General features: G+C 41.8%; 1 protein-coding gene across 1 annotated transcript; it reads left to right on the plus strand.

Annotated features, from left to right (window-relative positions):
• Window positions 1-2,187: 2,187 nt before the first annotated feature.
• Window positions 2,188-3,843, plus strand: LOC308290689 (E3 ubiquitin-protein ligase TRIM39-like; the record flags this gene model as incomplete). The annotated part of the gene is made up of 1 exon (XM_080732599.1): window positions 2,188-3,843. One exon carries the CDS (start codon window positions 2,188-2,190, stop codon window positions 3,841-3,843), a length of 1,656 nt encoding a protein of 551 aa, XP_080588725.1.
• Window positions 3,844-19,982: the final 16,139 nt, after the last annotated feature.

The raw sequence follows: 19,982 nt of genomic DNA on the forward strand, positions 1-19,982 counted from the left end.
AAGCCGGCATCATAGTCGCCTGGGCGGTGGAAGGCTTTACACCGCGGTGTAGTCTTTTCGAGTCTTTTTGAGTCATGAAACTACAACGTTACATCATTCCTCGCGGTGGAGAGCTTTCCACCGCGAGTCCCAACACATCTCTCTGTTTTTACTATCAGACAGACAGGCTCTACACCTCGTTCACTGATTGGTCAATCTAGTCAGTCACGGTGAATAGGACTCCACCGTGGCGTACTATGATGTCCTGCACTTATTTTCTGACTTGAGGTGGAAAGCTTTCCACCTCAAATTTGCGGTGGATAGCTCTCCACCGTACACTCTGATACGGGCTTAAGGCTCTAACAGAGTCCAGGGTGAAGAGCTATTCACTGCACCTCGTAGTTTCCTAGCTATCACCTAGGCTTTATGTATTTTTAGGTGATAGCTAGAAAACTACACCGCGGTGAAGTGAATAGCTCTTCACCCTGGACTCTGATAGAGGCTTTAGTCTATTTCCAAGTCACGAGTAGCAGCCACCAGAAGGTGACTTTTCATACCAATTTTGAAGGAGGCTAGGGATTTGCTCCACTTAAAGGCTTGTGGAAGGGCGTTCCACATGTTGGTGGAACGACCCTGGAACGCCTAGGACTGGTCGGACAACGCGCAGGCGATTCACAGCAAGGGGAAAAGCAGGCTGTTCCTCCTGAGAAGACTGAGATCGTTTGGGGTGTGCAATAGGATGCTACAGATGTTCTATCAGTCTGTCATGGCAAGTGTCCTCTTTTTTGGCATAACATGCTGGGGTGGCAACAATAGAGCAGGTGACACGTTTAACCTAAACAGACTGGTGAAGAAAGCAGGCTCTGTCGTTGGGTCCTCTCTGCAGGGGGTGGAGGAAGTAACCAAGGTGCGCACTGTGAAGAAGCTAGATTCCATCTTGGAGAACTCCTCCCACCCCCTCCATCTAGAGATCACCAGTTACTGGAGTAAGAGAGGAAACGACCGCTTTACCTACCCAGTACGGAGATGTGAGAGATTAGGAAAATCTTTTGTACCGGCTGCCCTTAAGCTGTACAACGAGACACATAACGGACGCTTGAAAAGGTCTCCCTTCCTAACTTAGACTTACGGAACCATTGCTGTATTGACTTTGACCTCTAAGGAACAATTGCTGTATTGACTTTGACCTCTAAGGACCTTCCAGGAAGAGTGCTCATGTGCGCCTTGCGGTGACACGCTTCCTAGTTTCTTCTTTTTTCGCACTGATTTTTGACACTGCACTATTAGGTTGTTAGTGTTGGTAGTTTCTGAGTATTTTTGCTTTGTTTAACATTGACAGTGAGATACGTGTTTGCACTAACTAGCATTGACTGCTATGGTCTCTTTTGCAAGACACTTTATGTATATATACTTATATATTATTCGCCCCCTCTATTGATGCACCTTCTCCTTATTGGTACTGTACTGCTCTTGTCTTTGTTTTGTTTTTTTCCCTCTTATCTATCTTTCTTACGTCTCTGTAACTTTGTAAATAACTGTATACTGCTGTGCTACTACTGGACAACTAAATTTCCCCCTTGGGATAATAAAAGTATCTATCTGGTATAGCAGGAGAACTAATTAGGCTACTGTACTTTTTTGAAACATCCACTAGCATAGGTCAGTCAATGTCATTATAACAACATGTGTTTGTTCATTTTCAATACACTGGTAGGCCTATGCTGGCTAGATGTATGAACCTTCATAAATGTCTTGGATGATTCATGTTTAGTCCTCAAAAAGCTTGGCTTTCAATCAAGCATGTAACAATGGTTTATTTAGGTATCACTTTTATCTATTACAAATGCCAACACTTTTATCTATTACAAATACAGACTTTATCCCACCCTTTCTTCTTTTTTAACCACAGTCAATGTATTAGGGTTTGTCCTGGCCCATGAACTCACACAATCACATTTTCCCCTTAATGTTATGAATAATTATCAAAATGCTGCTTGCTACTAATCAATTTGATACACGTAAAGATAAAAGAAAATTTGGCATAAGAGATATACATGTGAATGTTTGTGATCCCACGTGAACAAGTTTGGTAATGCCAAGCTAGGACATAAAAAAGATGCCAGGGAGGAGCTTCTGGTGGGCCTACACAGGGAAATGTTCTTGTGTTTGTCACAGATAAAGTGACTGTGTCCTTTCTCCCCTGCAGATATGGCCTCGGCCAGTGGCGTCATGTCTGAAGAACACTTCCTCTGTTCAATCTGTTTGGATGTTTTGACTGAGCCTGTAACTATTCCATGTGGACACAACTTCTGCAAGGTCTGCATCACTAAACACTGGGACAGCAATGTCACCTGTAACTGTCCCTTGTGTAAAAACCCTTACAGTCAGAGACCAGATCTTTGCATCAATACTCTGATTTCTGAGATGGCTGCCCTGTACAAGAGATCACCTGAGGGAAGACCTTCCATCAGTAAAAGGTCCCACCAATACACAGTCGGTCCAGGGGAGGTTCCCTGTGACTACTGTCCCGATGCTGCTAAGCGCAAGGCCCTGAAGTCCTGCCTGGTCTGTCTAGCCTCGTTCTGTGAAACCCACCTGGAGCTTCATCGCAGAGTCGCAACTTGCAAGAACCACAAACTGATTGACCCTGTGGTGAACCTGGAGGCGAGGATGTGTAAGAACCACGGCAAGCTGATGGAGATCTTCTGCAGAAGTGACCAGGAATGCATTTGTGTCACGTGTCTGAAGACCAAACATAAGGCTCATGACACCGTCCTACTAGAGGAAGAATACAAAACGAGGCACGCTATGCTCAGTCAGATCAGGAACGAGGCACAGCAGATGATATGGCAACGGCAGATCAGAGTTCATGAGCTCAAGCAGTTGTTGAATATGTACAATATAGAGGCAGCAAAAGAAAAAGAAGACACCATCAAGGTGTTCAGTGCTCTAGTGGCAGCTGTTCAAAGCAACCAGGTTATGCTCATTGAGGAGATAGAGAAGAGGCGGAGAACAGCTGAGGAGCAAGCTCAAGGCTTCATCCAACAACTGGAGCAGGACATCGCTGTGCTTCAGAGGAAAAGTGCAGAGCTGGAGCTGTCTTCACACTCTGAGGACCACCACCATCTCCTTCAGACATTCCTGTCAGTATCCAGTATTCCACAAGTCCCTGATTTGAGTATGTTCAATCTCCAAAGTTTTCAGAGTCTGAAGACCGCTTGGACAGCCATCACTGAGGTGGAAGAGATGCTACATGACAAAATGGAGGTGTTTACTAAAGCCAAGCTGAAGAGAGCCCAACAACGCTATGCACTAGATGTAACCCTGGACCCTGCTACAGCAAGGTCCGGTCTCCTCCTCTCTGAGGATGGAAAACAAGTATGGGCCAGTAGGCAAACTTCATACCTTTTTGACCCATTTGGAGATCACTGTGTCTTGAGTAAAAAGGGCTTCCGCTCATCTAAGATCTATTATGAGGTTCAAGTTAAAGGAAACACAGAGTGGAAGTTGGGAGTGATTGAGGAGTCCTTCAAACATGACAGGAGACAACGGGTATACTGGGTGCTGCAGCTGGAAAAGGAAGGAAACTACTCATGCCAAAAAAACGAAAGAGACAACTACTACTATAGGAACCCAACAACAACCCCTCTGTCCCTGAGCATGAAGCCCAAGAAGATTGGGGTGTTTGTGGATTACAAAGGAGGTCAGGTTTCATTTTATGATGTTGATAACGAGGCTCTGCTCCACTGTTTCAAAGGCTGCAAATTTGTGACAACGCTCTACCCAATGTTCTGGTCCAACTGTGGTATTTATGGTGGAAATACTTCTCCTCTGATCATCACACCTGTTGATGGCAGTCAGTGACTTTGTCTGTATACATTGTCATGTGTCACAAAAGGATGTGAACAGACTTTGTCTGTTTACATTCATTGTCATGCTTCACAATTGGATGTGATGTGGTCAATGTGCACAGAGTATTATTGAGCATAGGCCTATACAGTATTATTGTACTTATTTGGGAACAAGCTCTCTGCAGGTATGTGTGCCTGGATTACCTTTTTTTTTTTTTTTTTCAATTCTGGTAATGAGAAATTATTGCAATAGCCTGTAAAGAATTGTCATATGGTGTAATATGAGCCATTGTTTTCTTTTCTTTCTTTTCAAGTCAATTTCTGTTCAAGGCTGGAAAGAAAGCGATACTTTGTCGTGGTGGGGATTACTTTTTGCCTTTTCTGCCTGGTGATCTTCTTTCTGTTATGCTTGTTATTGCATTGCATCTGACTAAAAATAACTGTTCCAATTTGGTCAATTTGAATTTGCACCCTTGATGTGGTACTGCTTGAACTTGCTCTAGGACCAAGTATGATTAAAAACCTCTTTGATTATTACAAGTACAGTTTTTTGGAGTTGTTTGTTTCTTTTCCGCTGCATAGAAGTAGATAAGTCAAAACTAATTGATCACACATAAAGAAAAAGAAAAAGCCATAAGATGCCATTTCAAAAGTGCCAGGTCACCAAATAGTTTATTTCATTTGAATTCATTAAAAATATTAGATTTTGTCATTAACTCATGATAATCAATTTGAGGTCAAATTAAATAATGAGTTTGTTAATTGTCAAAATTATGTTTTTGCCACGGACATACAAAACGAGAAGAATATTACCAGAAACACAAGAGATAGCTCTGAATGACCATACCAGGTCTGTAACACAGAGTGTAACACTCAGTGTTATTAGGGTCCTCGCTAATAAAACATTTGAGAAGTACTAGTGGACTCCTAATATGCCGTATTAAATAAGTGTCATACACATTCTGAAGAAAACCTGGGGACTGACATTCAGTAATTGGGTCTTATGATGAAAATTAGAACATAATGGTGTGTAAAAAAAAACTACTTGCTACGGACAAAACCAAGTTTACAGACATGAGTTAAACTGTCACACTGGAACGTTATAATGCATTTTGACATTTTTTGACAAAATGATTGGGTTATGATGGCTAAAAATGACAATTACCTGATTACCTGATCTTAAATATACCGGTAACTTAACTCTGCCCTTGATAACCATATATTATTTCATAATATAGATTATATTACTCATAATTGGTCATGATGGGACTATGATGTGATTATAGCTTCTACAGCCTTACACTCTGATCTATTTTCTTTGTCGTTTCTGCCCCCTTGTGGACACCACTTGCCATAACAATACCAAAAGACCGCAATGAATTAACATATGGAGCAAATAAAAACACTGTAAACATGCTTTCTTCTTCACAGCAGCTTCTACAAAACACACACACACACACACACACACACACACACACACACACACACACACACACACACACACACACACACACACACACACACACACACACAAGAAAATAACCAAAAATATTAAAAAGGGCAATTTTGAAGCATAACATTTCTCTCTCTCCCTAGTGTGTGCGCGTGCGTGCGTGCGTGCGTGTCATGGCTTCTACCTGCACAAATAGTGACACATAAGCCTCTTGATTCTCATGAATCTTGACAAGCAGACAGATCAATATAGTTGTCTTATGTCCTGAAGACAACAGCGTTCAACACTTCAATTTGACCAGGTTAATGGTAGAATGTACAGTAGTTTGAACTTCACCAGCCTGACTGTGATGATGAGCTGGAGGGCTTTCTTATCTGTAGGGAAGGTTCCAACAACAAACTAGACTACCCAGTTAGTGAGGTTATTTTGTTTCAGCTTACCTATTCTATGCAGAGGGGGAACAACAAAACACACAGACTATACAATACACTAACAACAGCGTTCAACACTTCAATTTGACCAGGTTAATGGTAGAATGTACAGTAGTTTGAACTTCACCAGCCTGACTGTGATGAGCTGGAGTTTTTTTTTTTGATTGATTGAAGAATTTATTAGAAGTTTGCAATAGAAAAAGTACAGTTTCATGACAGTACAAATCACTGGTACAAGGTCAACTAAAAGGAGATCCTAGAAAGCCGAGGCTTATTTCCACAGGAACCACACTTTAAGTATCTCATATAACATTGAAAGACAGACGGATAGAACATAGTAGGCTACTTTATCTAGGATAATATCAGTTTCAAAAGCATAACATCAAATACAAAGGCAGAAAAAAGAATAATAAAAGGGGGGGGGGGGGCATGGGGGCTTAGTCTATTTACAAGTCACGGGTAGCAGCTGTCTGAAGGTGACTTTTCATACCAATTTTGAAGGAGGCTAGGGATTTGCTCTCCTTTAGGGCTTGAGGAAGGGCATTCCACATGTTGATGGTGTAGCAGGAGAACGAGTTAGAGCCTTGTTTAGTGTTAAATCTACGTTGATGATTAGTGGAGCTGCCTCTGGTGTTGTGGTCGTGAACATCCTTGACCTTTAAGAAGTAGTTTGTCAGGTACATGGGAATCTTGGAGGTGTAGTGCATCTTGTACACCAGGCCCATTGCAAGATGCTGTACTCTGTCAGCTACTTTGAGCCATCCCACGCTTTCGTGGTGATGATCGGTAAGGTGGGTCAGAGGAGGGAGACCAAGCACAACCCTAATTAGTTTGTTTTGGGCTGTTTGAAGCTTTAACTTTAAGGCGGCTGAGGGCTTTCTTATCTGTAGGGAAGGTTCCAACAACAAACTAGACTACCCAGTTAGTGAGGTTATTTTGTTTCAGCTTACCTATTCTATGCAGAGGGGGAACAACAAAACACACAGACTATACAATACACTAAACTTAAAACTAAACAAATAGGTTTTAGTATGTTCACATTAAGTAACCAGCCACTTCAAATTTACAAAATTGGAGTAATTATCTTTATTTAGTCAGATACAGCAACAAGTAAAACATATCCTGAAGAGGATCACAAATCTTTCTCTCTGGAAAAGAATTGACCAAGACAAAAGAAAGAAAAGAAAACAGAAAATATTATACCATATGATATTATTTACAGGCTAAAGCACGCAGTACCTTTTCAACTTGAATGATGAAATAATCCAGGCAAACATGCAGGCAGAGAGCTTGCTCAGTACAATAAAAGTGTACACACTGCACAGTAACTAAATACCTTTGTGACACATGACAATGCATACAGACAAAAGTCACTAACTTCCATCAACAGGTGTGATGATGAGAGGAGCAGGATTTGCATTATCAGTATCATTCTTGGACCAGAACATTGGGTAGAGCATCGTTTCAAATTTGCAGCCCGTCAAACAGTGGAGCAGAGCCTTGTTATCAACATCATAAAATGAAACCTGGCCTCCTTTGTAATCAACAAACACCCCAATCTTCTTGGGCTTCATGCTCAGGGACAGAGGGATTGTTGTTGGTTTAATATAGGGGAGATAGTCGTCGCGTTCATTTTTGTAGCACAAGTAGTTTCCTTCCTTTTCCAGCTGCAGCACCCAGTATACCGGTTGTCTCCTGTCTTCTCTGAAGGACTCCTCAATCACTCCTATTTTCCACTCTGTGTTTCCTTTAACTTGAACCTCATAATAGATCTTAGATGAGCGGAAGCCCTTTTTACTCAGAACACAGCGTTCTCCAAACGTGTCGGTCCAGGATGACACGGTTCTGGCCCATACTCGTTTTCTATCCTGGGAGAGGATGAGACCGGACCTTGCTTTAGCAGGGTCCAGGGTTACATCTAGTGCAAAGCGTTGTTTAGCCCTCTTCAGCAAGGCTTTAGGGACCACCTCCATTTTGTCATGTAGCATCTCTTCCAGCTGAGCGACGGCTGTCCACACAGTATTCAAACTCTGAAAGCTTTGGGTGTTGAACATATTCAAATCGAGGACTTGTGGAATACTGGACATTGACAGGAATGTCTGAAGGAGGTGGTGGTGGTCCTCAGAGTGCAAGGACCGCTTCAGCTCTGCACTTTTCCTCTGAAGCACAGCAATGTCCTGCTCCAGCTGTTTGATGAAGCCTTGAGCTTGCTCCTCAGCCGTTCTCCGCCTCTCCTCCATCTCCTCAATGAGCATAACCTGGTTGCTTTGAACAGCTGCAACTAGAGCACTGAACACCTTGATGGTGTCATCTTTTTCTTTTGATGCCTCTACATTGTTCTTCTTTATTAACCGTTTGAGCTCATGAACTCTCCACTGTCGTTTCCATATCATCCGATCCGCATCACCCCTGATCTGACTGAGCTTAGCTTGCCTCACATTAAACTCCTCCTCTAGTAGAACGGTGTCATGAGCCTTATGTTCAGTCTTAAGACACAAATGCATTCCTGGTCACTTCTGCAGAAGATCTCCAGCAGCTTGCCGTGGTTCTTACACATCCTCGCCTCCAGGTTCACCACAGGGTCAATCAGTTTGTGCTTCTTGCAGGTTGCGACTCTGCGATGAGGCTCCAGGTGGGTTTCACAGAACGAGGCTAGACAGACCAGGCAGGACTTCAGGGCCTTGCGCTTAGCAGCATCAGGACAGATGTCACAGGGAACCTCCCCTGGACCGACTGCGTCTTGATAGGAACTGTTACCGATGGAAGGTCTCACCTCAGTCGACCTCTTGTACAGCGAAACCATCTCAGTGATCAAGGTATTGATGTGGAGATCTGGTCTCTGACTGTAAGGGTTTATACACATGGGACAGTTACAGGTGACATTCCTGTCCCAGTATTTAGTGATGCAGACCTTGCAGAAGCTATGGCCACATGGAATAGTTACAGGCTCAGTAAAAATATCCAAGCAAATAGAACAGAGGAAGTGTTCTTCAGACATCATGACACCACTGACCGAGGCCATAGCTGCAGGAGAGGAGAGATGGAGAGATGGACAGTTAAGGAGCTGTAAGGAGATATGGGGAGAAAGTAATTTTATATTATGCCATATCCTTTATAAATACGAGAACATTTGACTTTCTTTGATTGTGAACAGTTCCTCCCTGGCATCCTTATTATACTGTATGTCCTAGCCTGATCACATGGGATCACAAACAGTCTAATGTTCGGTCTGGCAATGCCAGGCTATGTCCTGGCCCTGACGTATTTCACGACTGTCATGGATCGACCTCAACCTTGTGTTGAGTAGTTTGGCCAATTTGCCACGTACGTCAAACATTCAGATTTAAAAAATAAAGTGCTCACGCATGTCTCAATATGGTACACTCAAGTACAATTACCTGTATTCTTAACTTTTAACAGTTTAAACTTGAACAAATAATGTATTTACTTATCAGAAATATTTTACCACACTTCCCTTTTGCAAATTGTCTTATTTGTTTTCTTACGGTTATTTAAACCATAAGAAAAACTACTAAAACCAATTAAATAAAGTTTGTTATTCAGAACCTTTTAATATTTGCAATTATTAATATAATATTGACAACTTCTTAAATGAGTGAATGCATAAAAATGAAAGATCATTCAGCATAATTTGAGTAGCAAAGACCTAATAAAAAATATGAATGGTGATTCATATTAGCATAATTTGTTCAATTTAGCCTTGGCATTTGGTACATCTTGCCCCACGGCTACCATTTTGACCAAACCTGGCTAGATTAATGCTTCAGGCTGATCCTTAGCTAAATGATTCATAGTTTTTATACATTGGAATATCACCAGCATGCATGATATACAAGTTTAAACCTGGTTACATTTGCTTTAACATAAAAATCATTATACCATAAAAGTAAAGAAATTACTTCGACCAGCAAAAAACACTGTAGAAATAAGTTTGCCACTTTGCCCATGTGTGGTTGTGTTCTTATTTTAAGGTCAAATGACAACTCGTGTGTATAGTTTTAAAGATAAAGGGTGTGGTTCATCTTACCCCGTTCTCCCCTTTTAATGGTCTAGTGGTTTTGGCAATATAGGCCAGCCATTATAGCATGTAAATCACAAATCACATTAGCTGTAGAACATGAAATGATGTCTCTGATTCAACCTCCCCCCATATTTAAATTAACCAACTTAAATGCTATAAAATGCCAATGCTATAAATATCCACATTTCAGTTGCAACACCCTTCAAAGACAGCCCATTCATGAAACAGAAAAATCCTATCTGATAGTATTAAACGACGATAAACTTTACAATAATATTATTTGCACCTGTATGGACAGCTTGGGTTATATCCTCTTTTGTCTCTGCCAATTGTTTGTGTATTTAAAATCCATTGTCATGTTATGAGAAATGTAAAACATCGGATGATAAGAGAAAACAATTACAAGTTTTGTGGAAACAATAACATAGACTGAACTCACCTGGATGGTGTCACTGCTTTGTCTTGTTCATGTATAAAACTCGTCGTTAGGAACTTTCAACAAGGCTAGTAGCCTATAGGCATCTGTAAAAGAGTTGTAGTTTTAACTTTAGTTTCATCAAGGGTTTCATTTGAAAAGATGGTACTGGCTGGGACTGGGCCTGGTCTTCCTTCCTTCATAGGTGTTACTAATGATACTAATTAAGGTCCATTTAGCAAATCAGAGCCTTTCTACCTCCGAAGCCATCATGCTCAAGAGCAACAATCATCGGTCTCATAGCAGGTGTGTGGAATTAAAGGGCTATTTCACTTTAAAACATTTCTCGGGTCGTTTTAATCTACCCAGGCTTTTGTGTGCACCCCAGACAGTTGCTTCATTCAATATTTTGCTATTTGATACTAATTTTGTATCTTCCTATGCATTGTAACTTCATTTCAAACATATTTGTAGCCGGACATTAGCTAGACTGATTACATGGATTCACTCACACATTCCTCCATGGTATCAGTCTGGACTTCGGCCCATAGGAAAAATCTGAAAATGACCGGGCCAATCAGTGACTGCGATTCAACTGAACAGTGTAATGCAGTCACTGATTGGCCTGGTCATTTTCTGTTTAGGCCTAATCATACTCACTCTCTATGGGCTGGATACTGTGGAGGAACGTGTGAGTGAATCCATGTTATCAGTCTGGCTAATGCTAGGCTAGCATTTTTGTGCCTGTAGGCTATTTAGGCCAGGTGCTGGAGAAGAATCTTGTGCCACATTTTGGCCAATTTAAACAACCAACCAGGTCTGTGCATTTTTTGGTCAAAGTTGCCCATGCCAACGCACCAGCACTCGGGTTAGGGTCTGCTTTCACCCAGGCAGATGCGTGCACACGCCCATGTGCGCACTGCGCAACCTCACCTCTTAGGGCATCTTACTGGTAGGTATTCTAGGGAGGAAGATTGTTTCACCCCCGTCTGTGCCTACTGCAATGTCACACTCAATGACTTTGTCTACCATTTGCATAATAACCACCATTCTGGTGCCATTCTTGAGAGTGTTAGAGGTTTCTTAGCAGCATTGACTGGTGAGCCTATACTTTCAACTTGAGGTTGTAATCAGGGATTCCAGAGGGTGTCAGTGATCCCTGATGACATCAGTCGGACTAAGTCTGTGCATGTCAGTGTGACGTAAATTGCATAGGTGTACTGTAGGCTGAAAAAGAGCGCACCAAGTACAGTTTAACTCAGGTCCATTTGTAGGTCCAAGTATAGGTTCTAACTTCTAAGGCATACATGGGCAACTGGCGGCCCGGGGGCCACATGCCCTCACCTTCACTTAATGCGGCCCGCAGGTGAATATCTGAATACTGAGATATTATTGATTTCAGCTATTACAATTACAAACATGCGATCATCCTGCTTTAATTACTTCAGTCTATAGCTTAATGACTAATACTAGTCTTTTTTTATGTCCAATGTATTTGCATTCAGGTTCATAAAGTTAACAGAAAAACATAAATGCATTTGAAATTAAATAACATTTTTACTTTTCAATTTTCCAATTAAAAAATTCCAATTCAGAAATAGCAAAAATAGCAGATCTACAAGCTCAAAACATGTCGCACTGTGACACATTTTGAGCTTGATCGGCTATATCCCCACTGTATATGCATTGTGGCCCTCTGGAGTGAGTGTGAAAATATAGTGGCTCCATCATCAAATTGCCCACCCCTGTTCTAAGGGTTAAAAAGAAGTGACATTGATAAAAGGGTATAAGTATATAAAGCATGTCCAGAGGCACCCCTGGACATCCGTCAAGGCACAAGGCACCCTTAAGAGAGAAGCCCTGTTCTACCATACACTCCCTCTCCCCCTCTATCTCCCACCCTGTCTGTCTGTCCTTGCCTGGTTAATAAACCAGACCGAACACAACAACACCCCCTGGCGGTAGTGGTGTTGTAGTACCGTCTGGCACCGATCCATTGAGATTCTATTTCCTCAAACATCTTCAAGGGTTGGCCAATCAGGGTTGTATGCTTGGGGAACGTGGTTTCTGTAAGCTTGGGGCACGTGGTTTGGGGCAAACCCCAGAAATGAAAACTCTTCCTGAAATCCCAGACTCTCTTCCCAAAACGAAGTGTGTGATAGAGGCTGGCAACGCCAGGCAATGTCTGTCCCTCACTCTCTTTGAGTGTGTTCGGTCTGTGTCTCCATCTCCCACCATATGTCTGTTTGCCTGTGTGTCTGTCTCGCACGCACGCACGCACGTGCACGCACACACACACACACACACACACACACACACACACACACACACACACACACACACACACACACACACACACACACACACACACACACACACACACTTGAGTTGCATATAGCATTGACCAACAGCCTATTGACCTTATTCACACAGCGGCCAGCTTGCCATTAAGACAATGAATTGCCTTAAATACTGTTGCCTGTAGTGACCAGCAGAGGTCCCCATGGGTTCAGATTAGAGCTGATAGAGTCTTGGTTTTGTCCTTTTTATCCTTAAACTCTTTTTTTCCCCACAATTTTAAACTATTAAAAATATCTATAATTTCTCTTTTATTATAATTAAACGTTTCAAATAGCTGATCTACAAGCTCACAACGTGTCGATGTAGGTCGGCTATTTGAAGTAGGCTATTTCAAAATGTTTTTCGAAATAGTAAAAAATAAAAGCTAAGAAGTGTAGGGATAAGGGTTAAGGGCATGGACGATAATATAGCTCACTGATCTCCTGGGGGAAACTGAGTTGTCATACAGTAGCAGCTTAGGATAGGGCCTAATAAACACAGGACAAATACAGTTAATAATACACAAATAAAACATTTAACATGATTGAGATTGAGGTAATGTTCACTCTGAATAGCTGTTGTTATTATGTCTACACTAGTGGTTCTCAAAGTGGACCCAGGGGTCCTTGGAGAGGAGGAGGAGGAGTCCCCAGCAAAATGTGTTCATACATCATCACAATTATTTTAACCGCTTTATCCATATTTTATGCATTGGCTATTAAAAAATACCAGATGTAGCAAAAAGGTTATAAGAATGAGTGAAAATAGCAGATCTACAAGCTTCTGCTATTTTTCACTAGTTTGGGTTTCTCTAATTTGGATCAGATGTTTAATTTCTCTTTTGGGTCTTGAGCTGAAAAGTTTGGGAACCACTGGTCTAACACTACAACGTCAATCCTGGAATTGATCCGTCCTAAGCTGTTAAATTCAAGTTCAAGTTCAAGTTTATTTGTCACACGTACAGTATAAATACACAGCAATGTATAAATACAATGAAATTCATTTTGATCTGAGCACCCCCCAGGGACGTGCTGGGCCCCTGATTCAGCCCGGGAAAAAGAGTTGGAGAGGCCCTCATTGCGCGCTATAGAGAGAGATCTCTCTCTAACCGGCCGTTCGGGAGTTGTCCCGCTTTTCCCAATGGCCAGCACCTCCCTGACCCTTTTTCAGCCTTACACACACAACATCCAGAATTGATCTAGCTGTTGTGCTATAGGCAGACATGTGCAGGAAAACCATATCATTGTACTATTGGGAGTGAGAATATGGTGCGGGAATACGGTACAGCAGGGGTCTTGGACCGTCAATACGTAATAAACTTGACCTTTCACTCTATATAGTCTGCTCCTTTTCCCCACTACACCAAACCTCTTTGCCGAAGAGGTTTGGCTCACAACGCCTAAAGTTCTCAGAATATGGATGCTAGGGTTCAAGTGGTTAATATAAAAAAGGAGAAACAAGTTTCTATCACACAACGATTTGGAGGACCCCCTGTAGTAACTCTGAGGACCCCCTAGGGGTCCCCTAACCCTGTTGAAGACCCCTGCAGTACAGTATGTTGCATTAGCAGCCTCTACGGCAGTAAAGAAAATAGGTCTAATTTACTGTACGTAGACTACGTACTGTGTATTATACCTACACCAAAGTTTTCAAAATGTAAAATTCAATCAGGTTTATTGTCACAGATTTGCAGGTGTAAAGAAGTGGGTGAAAATGTGTTTTGTGCACACTCATCATACACTCATACATCATTTTGATTTCAGGATAAAGGTGGTCTGTTACCATCATGGATAGATTGATCTTGAGTTCATAGGCTCCTTTCTTGTGATGTTATTACAGTTTTCTTTTTAAATTAAATAAAGATGGACCCAATATATACCCCTAATCTCTCGAGACAGCCTCTGATAGCTAAAGGAAGAGGGACAAACAGAATGGGCGTTCCCTTTTCTTTGACGACGGCTAGCCAGATTGATACTGTATACCCCTAACCCTACATTAGGATATGACAGTGAATAGCAGCTAAAGCGGCACTTCAACAATGACTAATGCATCAACACGCCCCTTAATCACTCTAATCTAATTTGATAATGTTTTACCATAATATTACATAGTGAAATATTATCTAATACAGTATGGAGGCAGATGATTCGCTGTTGCAGACGATGTAGCCTACATAGGGTTAAAGTGGTTGAACTGATTTTGATGGTATATATATATATATATATATATATATTATTTTTTTACACCCAAAATGACTTTTTTTGTATTGATTACTCATGCCATGGAGACTTGAGTTCAATAATATTTTTAGTTTTTTGTCGCATTCCTAAGACTACAATTTGATTACAATAAATGTACCCCCATTGATCCGGAATCAATGGGGGTATATTTACTGAAATAGATTTTTTGCCTTGGGAATGCGACAAATAATAATAATAATACAAAAAAAAAAACATTATTGAACTCAAGTCTCCATGGCGTGAGTGATCAATAGAAAAAAAGTCATTTTGGGTGTGAACTACTCCTTTAAGCTATGCTTTTGGGATATTTATGCCTTTATTGATAGGACAGTAGACTGGCAGGAAATGGGTAGAGAGATGGGGAGTGACATGCAGCAAATGTAGTCGGGATCGGGACTCAAAGCGACACACTGTCAGGCTACACTGAGCCTACGTGGTATGCGCCTGGACCGGTAGGCCAGCGGGAGCCCTCCCCTGGGGGTCCCTGGACCCCACTTTGAGGACACCTGGTGCGTAATGGTATAGCTTAATGTCACTTTACCAACATGGACATTCAACAGTTGTGTGCCTTTGTTTGTTTCACAACCAGCATTGTAATGGAATAAATTAGTCTGCATATAATACTCCGCATATAATACTGGGCACAGTGGGCAGGCCTAAAATACTGGGCACAGTGGGGAGGCCTAAATGTGTACTATTAATGGCACCCTAATTGTAAATATACACTACAGGCCATGTCAGTACATACACAGTAACAATGAACTTGAAAGTGTCTGCTTTGTGCAGCAGCCCACAGTGTCGTATAATGAGAATAATAGGTAACCTTAACTCTACCTTTTCAAAATTATATAGGCTACATTAATAATGGATAGCAAGTTATGAAGCACTAGAGAGAGAGAGAGGGAGACACACACACACACACACACACACACACACACACACACACACACACACACACACACACACACACACACACACACACACACACACACACACACACACACACACACACACTGGAGTATCAGTAGGTGGCACTAGTATCACATGAAAAAGCTGTGGTTTAGTTCCATTTGCATCAATTCCCTTGTATAAGAAGAAGAGTAAACAACTGTAGTTGTGACAAAGGGAAAAAAGCAATGAGTCAGGATTTGCAGTTAATACATTCTCTGATTCTCTGATTAGTCCATTGTTGCCAAACATTTCTGATGCTTTTTTGTGCTGTTTAGGGAGAATTCTTTATTTCTTCAAGTATAATGTCTGATACAACAATAGCTAAGTGATGTGACATGGAGACGGTGGAGTAATAGACAGATAGAAAATCCAAAATATAAAAATTACACAGTGATGAGTTATAAAATGATATATGCAAGACCGGTGCCCGTTGGGCAGAATAGTCACCATCGATGTCTAGTTGTGCAATACCGTCTGTCTGGCTGGCACTCTTTTATGCCCATATATGGTGTTCTGTGTCCAGGCCAGTCTGTGATATCATCTCCAAATTTGGGAACTGTAGTGATGTCAGTCAGTGATGTCAGTTGAGCATTGTTACCCTGGTGGCGACACTGTTAAGTATCAGTGATGTCACCATGACAGACGGTCATACGGCGGACGGACACATATTTACATAAAATAAAAACTAATAACCACGTACACAATGAATTTGGTTTCTAATACATTTCTGTATTGCTGTCGATATTACACACAGTTTCAACATGTGATCATTGAAATTAATTTCCCTGGTACCACACTCCCAGGAGTGTGAGCTGACACTGTATAATTAGAAACCTTAGTTAGAATAACTGTGAGCCACTTGATAATTCTGTCAGATTTCGGCTGAGGGTTTGGCTAATTGCATTCTTTTTTTCCTCCTCCTATCTCATAAATTGGAGCCGAGCCAACGCCTGGAGAGAAAACGTGCGGTCGCTGACTGGGTGAAAACCGTGTATGTTCCAAGTTGTTAATAATAGGCCTACCTTTCAGGAAATTGACAAAATAGGAGTCTGTGGTCCAACGGATCCAGTGTAGTTATTGATTTAGTATCTTACGCTCTTGTAAAACACTTTTAATTAGTGCAATATTTATTAAAACTCACAGGCACACTTAACCACTATCACTTTGAAAATATTTTACAAGCAGCAAAAACAGACAAGCTCACAACGCTACCTTTGTGTGATACTGTTTTATTAAGTATTATTTTAAAGTTGAAAGTTGAAATGTGGAGATACAGAGATATCTGTATACAGGAATATGTAGATACAGGTACCGCCATATAGAACGTTAAATATTTGAGGAAGAAGGGGCAGCCTAAAGGAGTCCATTAACTGTGGATATTCTTCAGAGGAACGTGCTGCTCACACCTTTGGGTGAAAACATGGCAGATATCACATTGGACTGATTGCTCACACCGACTGTGCTCTGAAGGTGTGAGTGGCATTCTAATCGCCCCGCCGCTTCCTGGCCTCGGGGAGGAGCGGGAGAGAGGCAACAGTGGGATATGACCAGGGGCGTCACACCAAATTCTGGGCCCTGGGTACAAGGATTCACTGCGGGCCTCCCATGAATGTTAACTATTGAAAAATAGCAGATAAACAAGCTCACAGCGCGGCACCGAGTGCCGCGCTGCAAGCTGTTATTTTTGAAAAATCGTGAAAATGTGTGCAAGAAACCTATGTCAAGGACCCCCAAGATGATATGTATTTGGCCCCCGACCGACCCCCATCTCAAAATATTTCGTTCCAGGGACCCCCAGAAGCAAAATTTGAGTTAGAAATGTTCGCTTTGAAAATACATATATTCAAAGATTTTCACACATTTTCACAACTTTTCAAAAATAGCAGATCTACAAGCTCGCAGCGCGGCACTCGGTGCCGCGCTGTGAGCTTGTATATCTGCTATTTTTCAATAGCTAAAGCATAAAATAATTAAGGGCCCTCCACCACCTTGGGCCCTAGTAACTCAGTCCCACTTTCCTACCCCTTGTGACGCCCCTGGATATGACTGTCACGTGAAAGGTTACGGGGAACCATCTGTTCCAGCCTGTTCAAGCGCCTGCATGGGGGGAGGGGGAATCACAGCCGCTGAGACGGTACCGAGGTCATGTTATAGTTGGAAATTATGCTCTCTAAGGTCATGTCGAAGAACCAAGGTCATGTTAGACAAGGATGCTCTTGCTCTCTCTATAAAGCATTGCTGTCCCAAAGCATATATGGGTCTCTCGAGCCATTTCTTTCAGGGCCGTGGATCACTTTTTATCGTTGGTTGTATTTTTGAGCGGTGCTTTGTCCGTTTGTTGGTTGTATTTTTTGAGCGGTGCTTTGTCCGTTTGTCCACAGTTTGCAATAGGCCCAGGATCACATTGGCCCAGCTACTGTATATACAGTAGTTTATATATACTACTACCAGTAAGACTCCCTAATCGGGAGATAATCGCCACAAATAGGGCAAAAATGTGTTTTTCCAAAAACTTCCTGATCCATGTTGATGACATGAGTGTAGACATACTGTGTGGTGATTTTCGTGATTTTAGGGCAAAATCTGTAGGAGCAGTGTCCAAAAATGTGTTTTTAAAAATCGGCCTGAAGGTGGCGCTATATGGGACAGATTCATGTTGATGGGATGAGTGTAGACATACTGTGTAGCGATGTGTGTGATTTTAGGGCAAAAACTGTAGGAGCAGTGTCCAAAAATGTGTTTTAAAAATCAGCCTGAAGGTGGCGCTAGAAGAGGGCCATGTGAGAAATGAGGGGTGGGGTCTCCGCGTTGCCTTGGTGGACGAATAGGTACCGGCCCCGGCTCTCCCGGACGCTCCTAGCCCGAGTTACGGCATTTTATGTGAGCTGCAGTGGGGGCGCCACCACTTTTGCATCCGTTCTTGAGCACCAGGAGTGGGTGGTCCCCAGGAATTCCCCGTGAGCAGCCCCGTTGGGGTGGTCATTTTTGCACATTTGGTCATTTTTTACACCTGGGGGTCCCTGGAGCTCCGGGGGTCCTTGGAGGTTGTAGTTTGGCAGGTAAGGAGTGTGTGTGCAAAATTTGGCATGGATGGGGGCAACGGTTGTGGAGATATGAGCAGGGCAAAAGTGTGACGTGTGACAGACAGACGGACGGACAGCCGGTGGAGGTTTTGATAGTAAATGCGACCTACGGTCGCAATTATTTTATTTTTATTTATTTTTTCAGCAGTTGTTTTTCTGATTTTCTGAAAAAAAGAACAATGGAATTTAAACATTGTTCAAAACAAATTTGGGAAATTTTCTCCAATAAATATGTATTTATTTAAAAATAAGTGTAAACAGCCGATCTGCAAGCTCATGATGTCGTTGTGAGCCAAGCTTTCTATCACACACACTTGTGGTTTTCAGATACTGTATTTTAACTCTATATACCTCTTATGTGATGGAATAGCAGATGATCTTTTTGAAGGAAAAACAACAAAAACATGACAACTTGGGACTGATATCACATTGAATGGATAATTTGAAGTATCATTTTGCGAATGTCCTTCTATAAATTGAAAATCTCTCGCCTGTATGCGTGCTCGTCAGTGAGCGTATCCCCAGCGAATCTCGAGAATCAGCCTACCGGTCGACTTCAAACTCGACGTGTGTATCGCCAAGGATCCAAGGGAGTGACGTGCAGAGTGGAAGGTCGGGTGGATCGGCACTTGTCCCAAAAATATTTATAAATCTGCACAGATTAGAAATGAAACTTAATGTAGAAATGAAAGTGATACAGACAGATGAGTTAAAAAACAGGTCATTCATTGCATGGTTAGCAACGGTTTTAGGCCGTGACCCTCCAATTAATCATATGATGTGAACTGCTATTATTTGCCTATTTGGCCAACCTTTGTCCAGTTGTTATAGTATCGCTTGTCGTTTACTTTTGATGCAGTAATAGATAGCCTATTACTGTATTAAAAAGGTCTTAAAAGTCCCCCCCACCTCACAAGCATGATGTGCGGACCCCAGGTTGAGAACCGTTGCTGTATTAAACCCACAGCTCATTCCATCAAGTGTGAAACCCATTTCGTCAATGTCAGGAAGAAACCTCGTACTGAATCTTCAAGTTCAAATGTGTATGTTTTTTGGTAAGTCAAAGCCCTACATCATAAAAGAGTGTCGCACAAAAGTAGTGAAAATAGCAGATCTAAAATCTTGTAGATCGGCTATTCACACAATTCTTTATCGTTTTTTTTAAATAATAACCCAAAAGGGAAGGTTTTGGACATA

Source organism: Nannobrachium achirus, assembly GCF_963921795.1.
Source record: "Nannobrachium achirus genome assembly, chromosome: 9".
Taxonomy (NCBI): Eukaryota; Metazoa; Chordata; class Actinopteri; order Myctophiformes; family Myctophidae; genus Nannobrachium; species Nannobrachium achirus.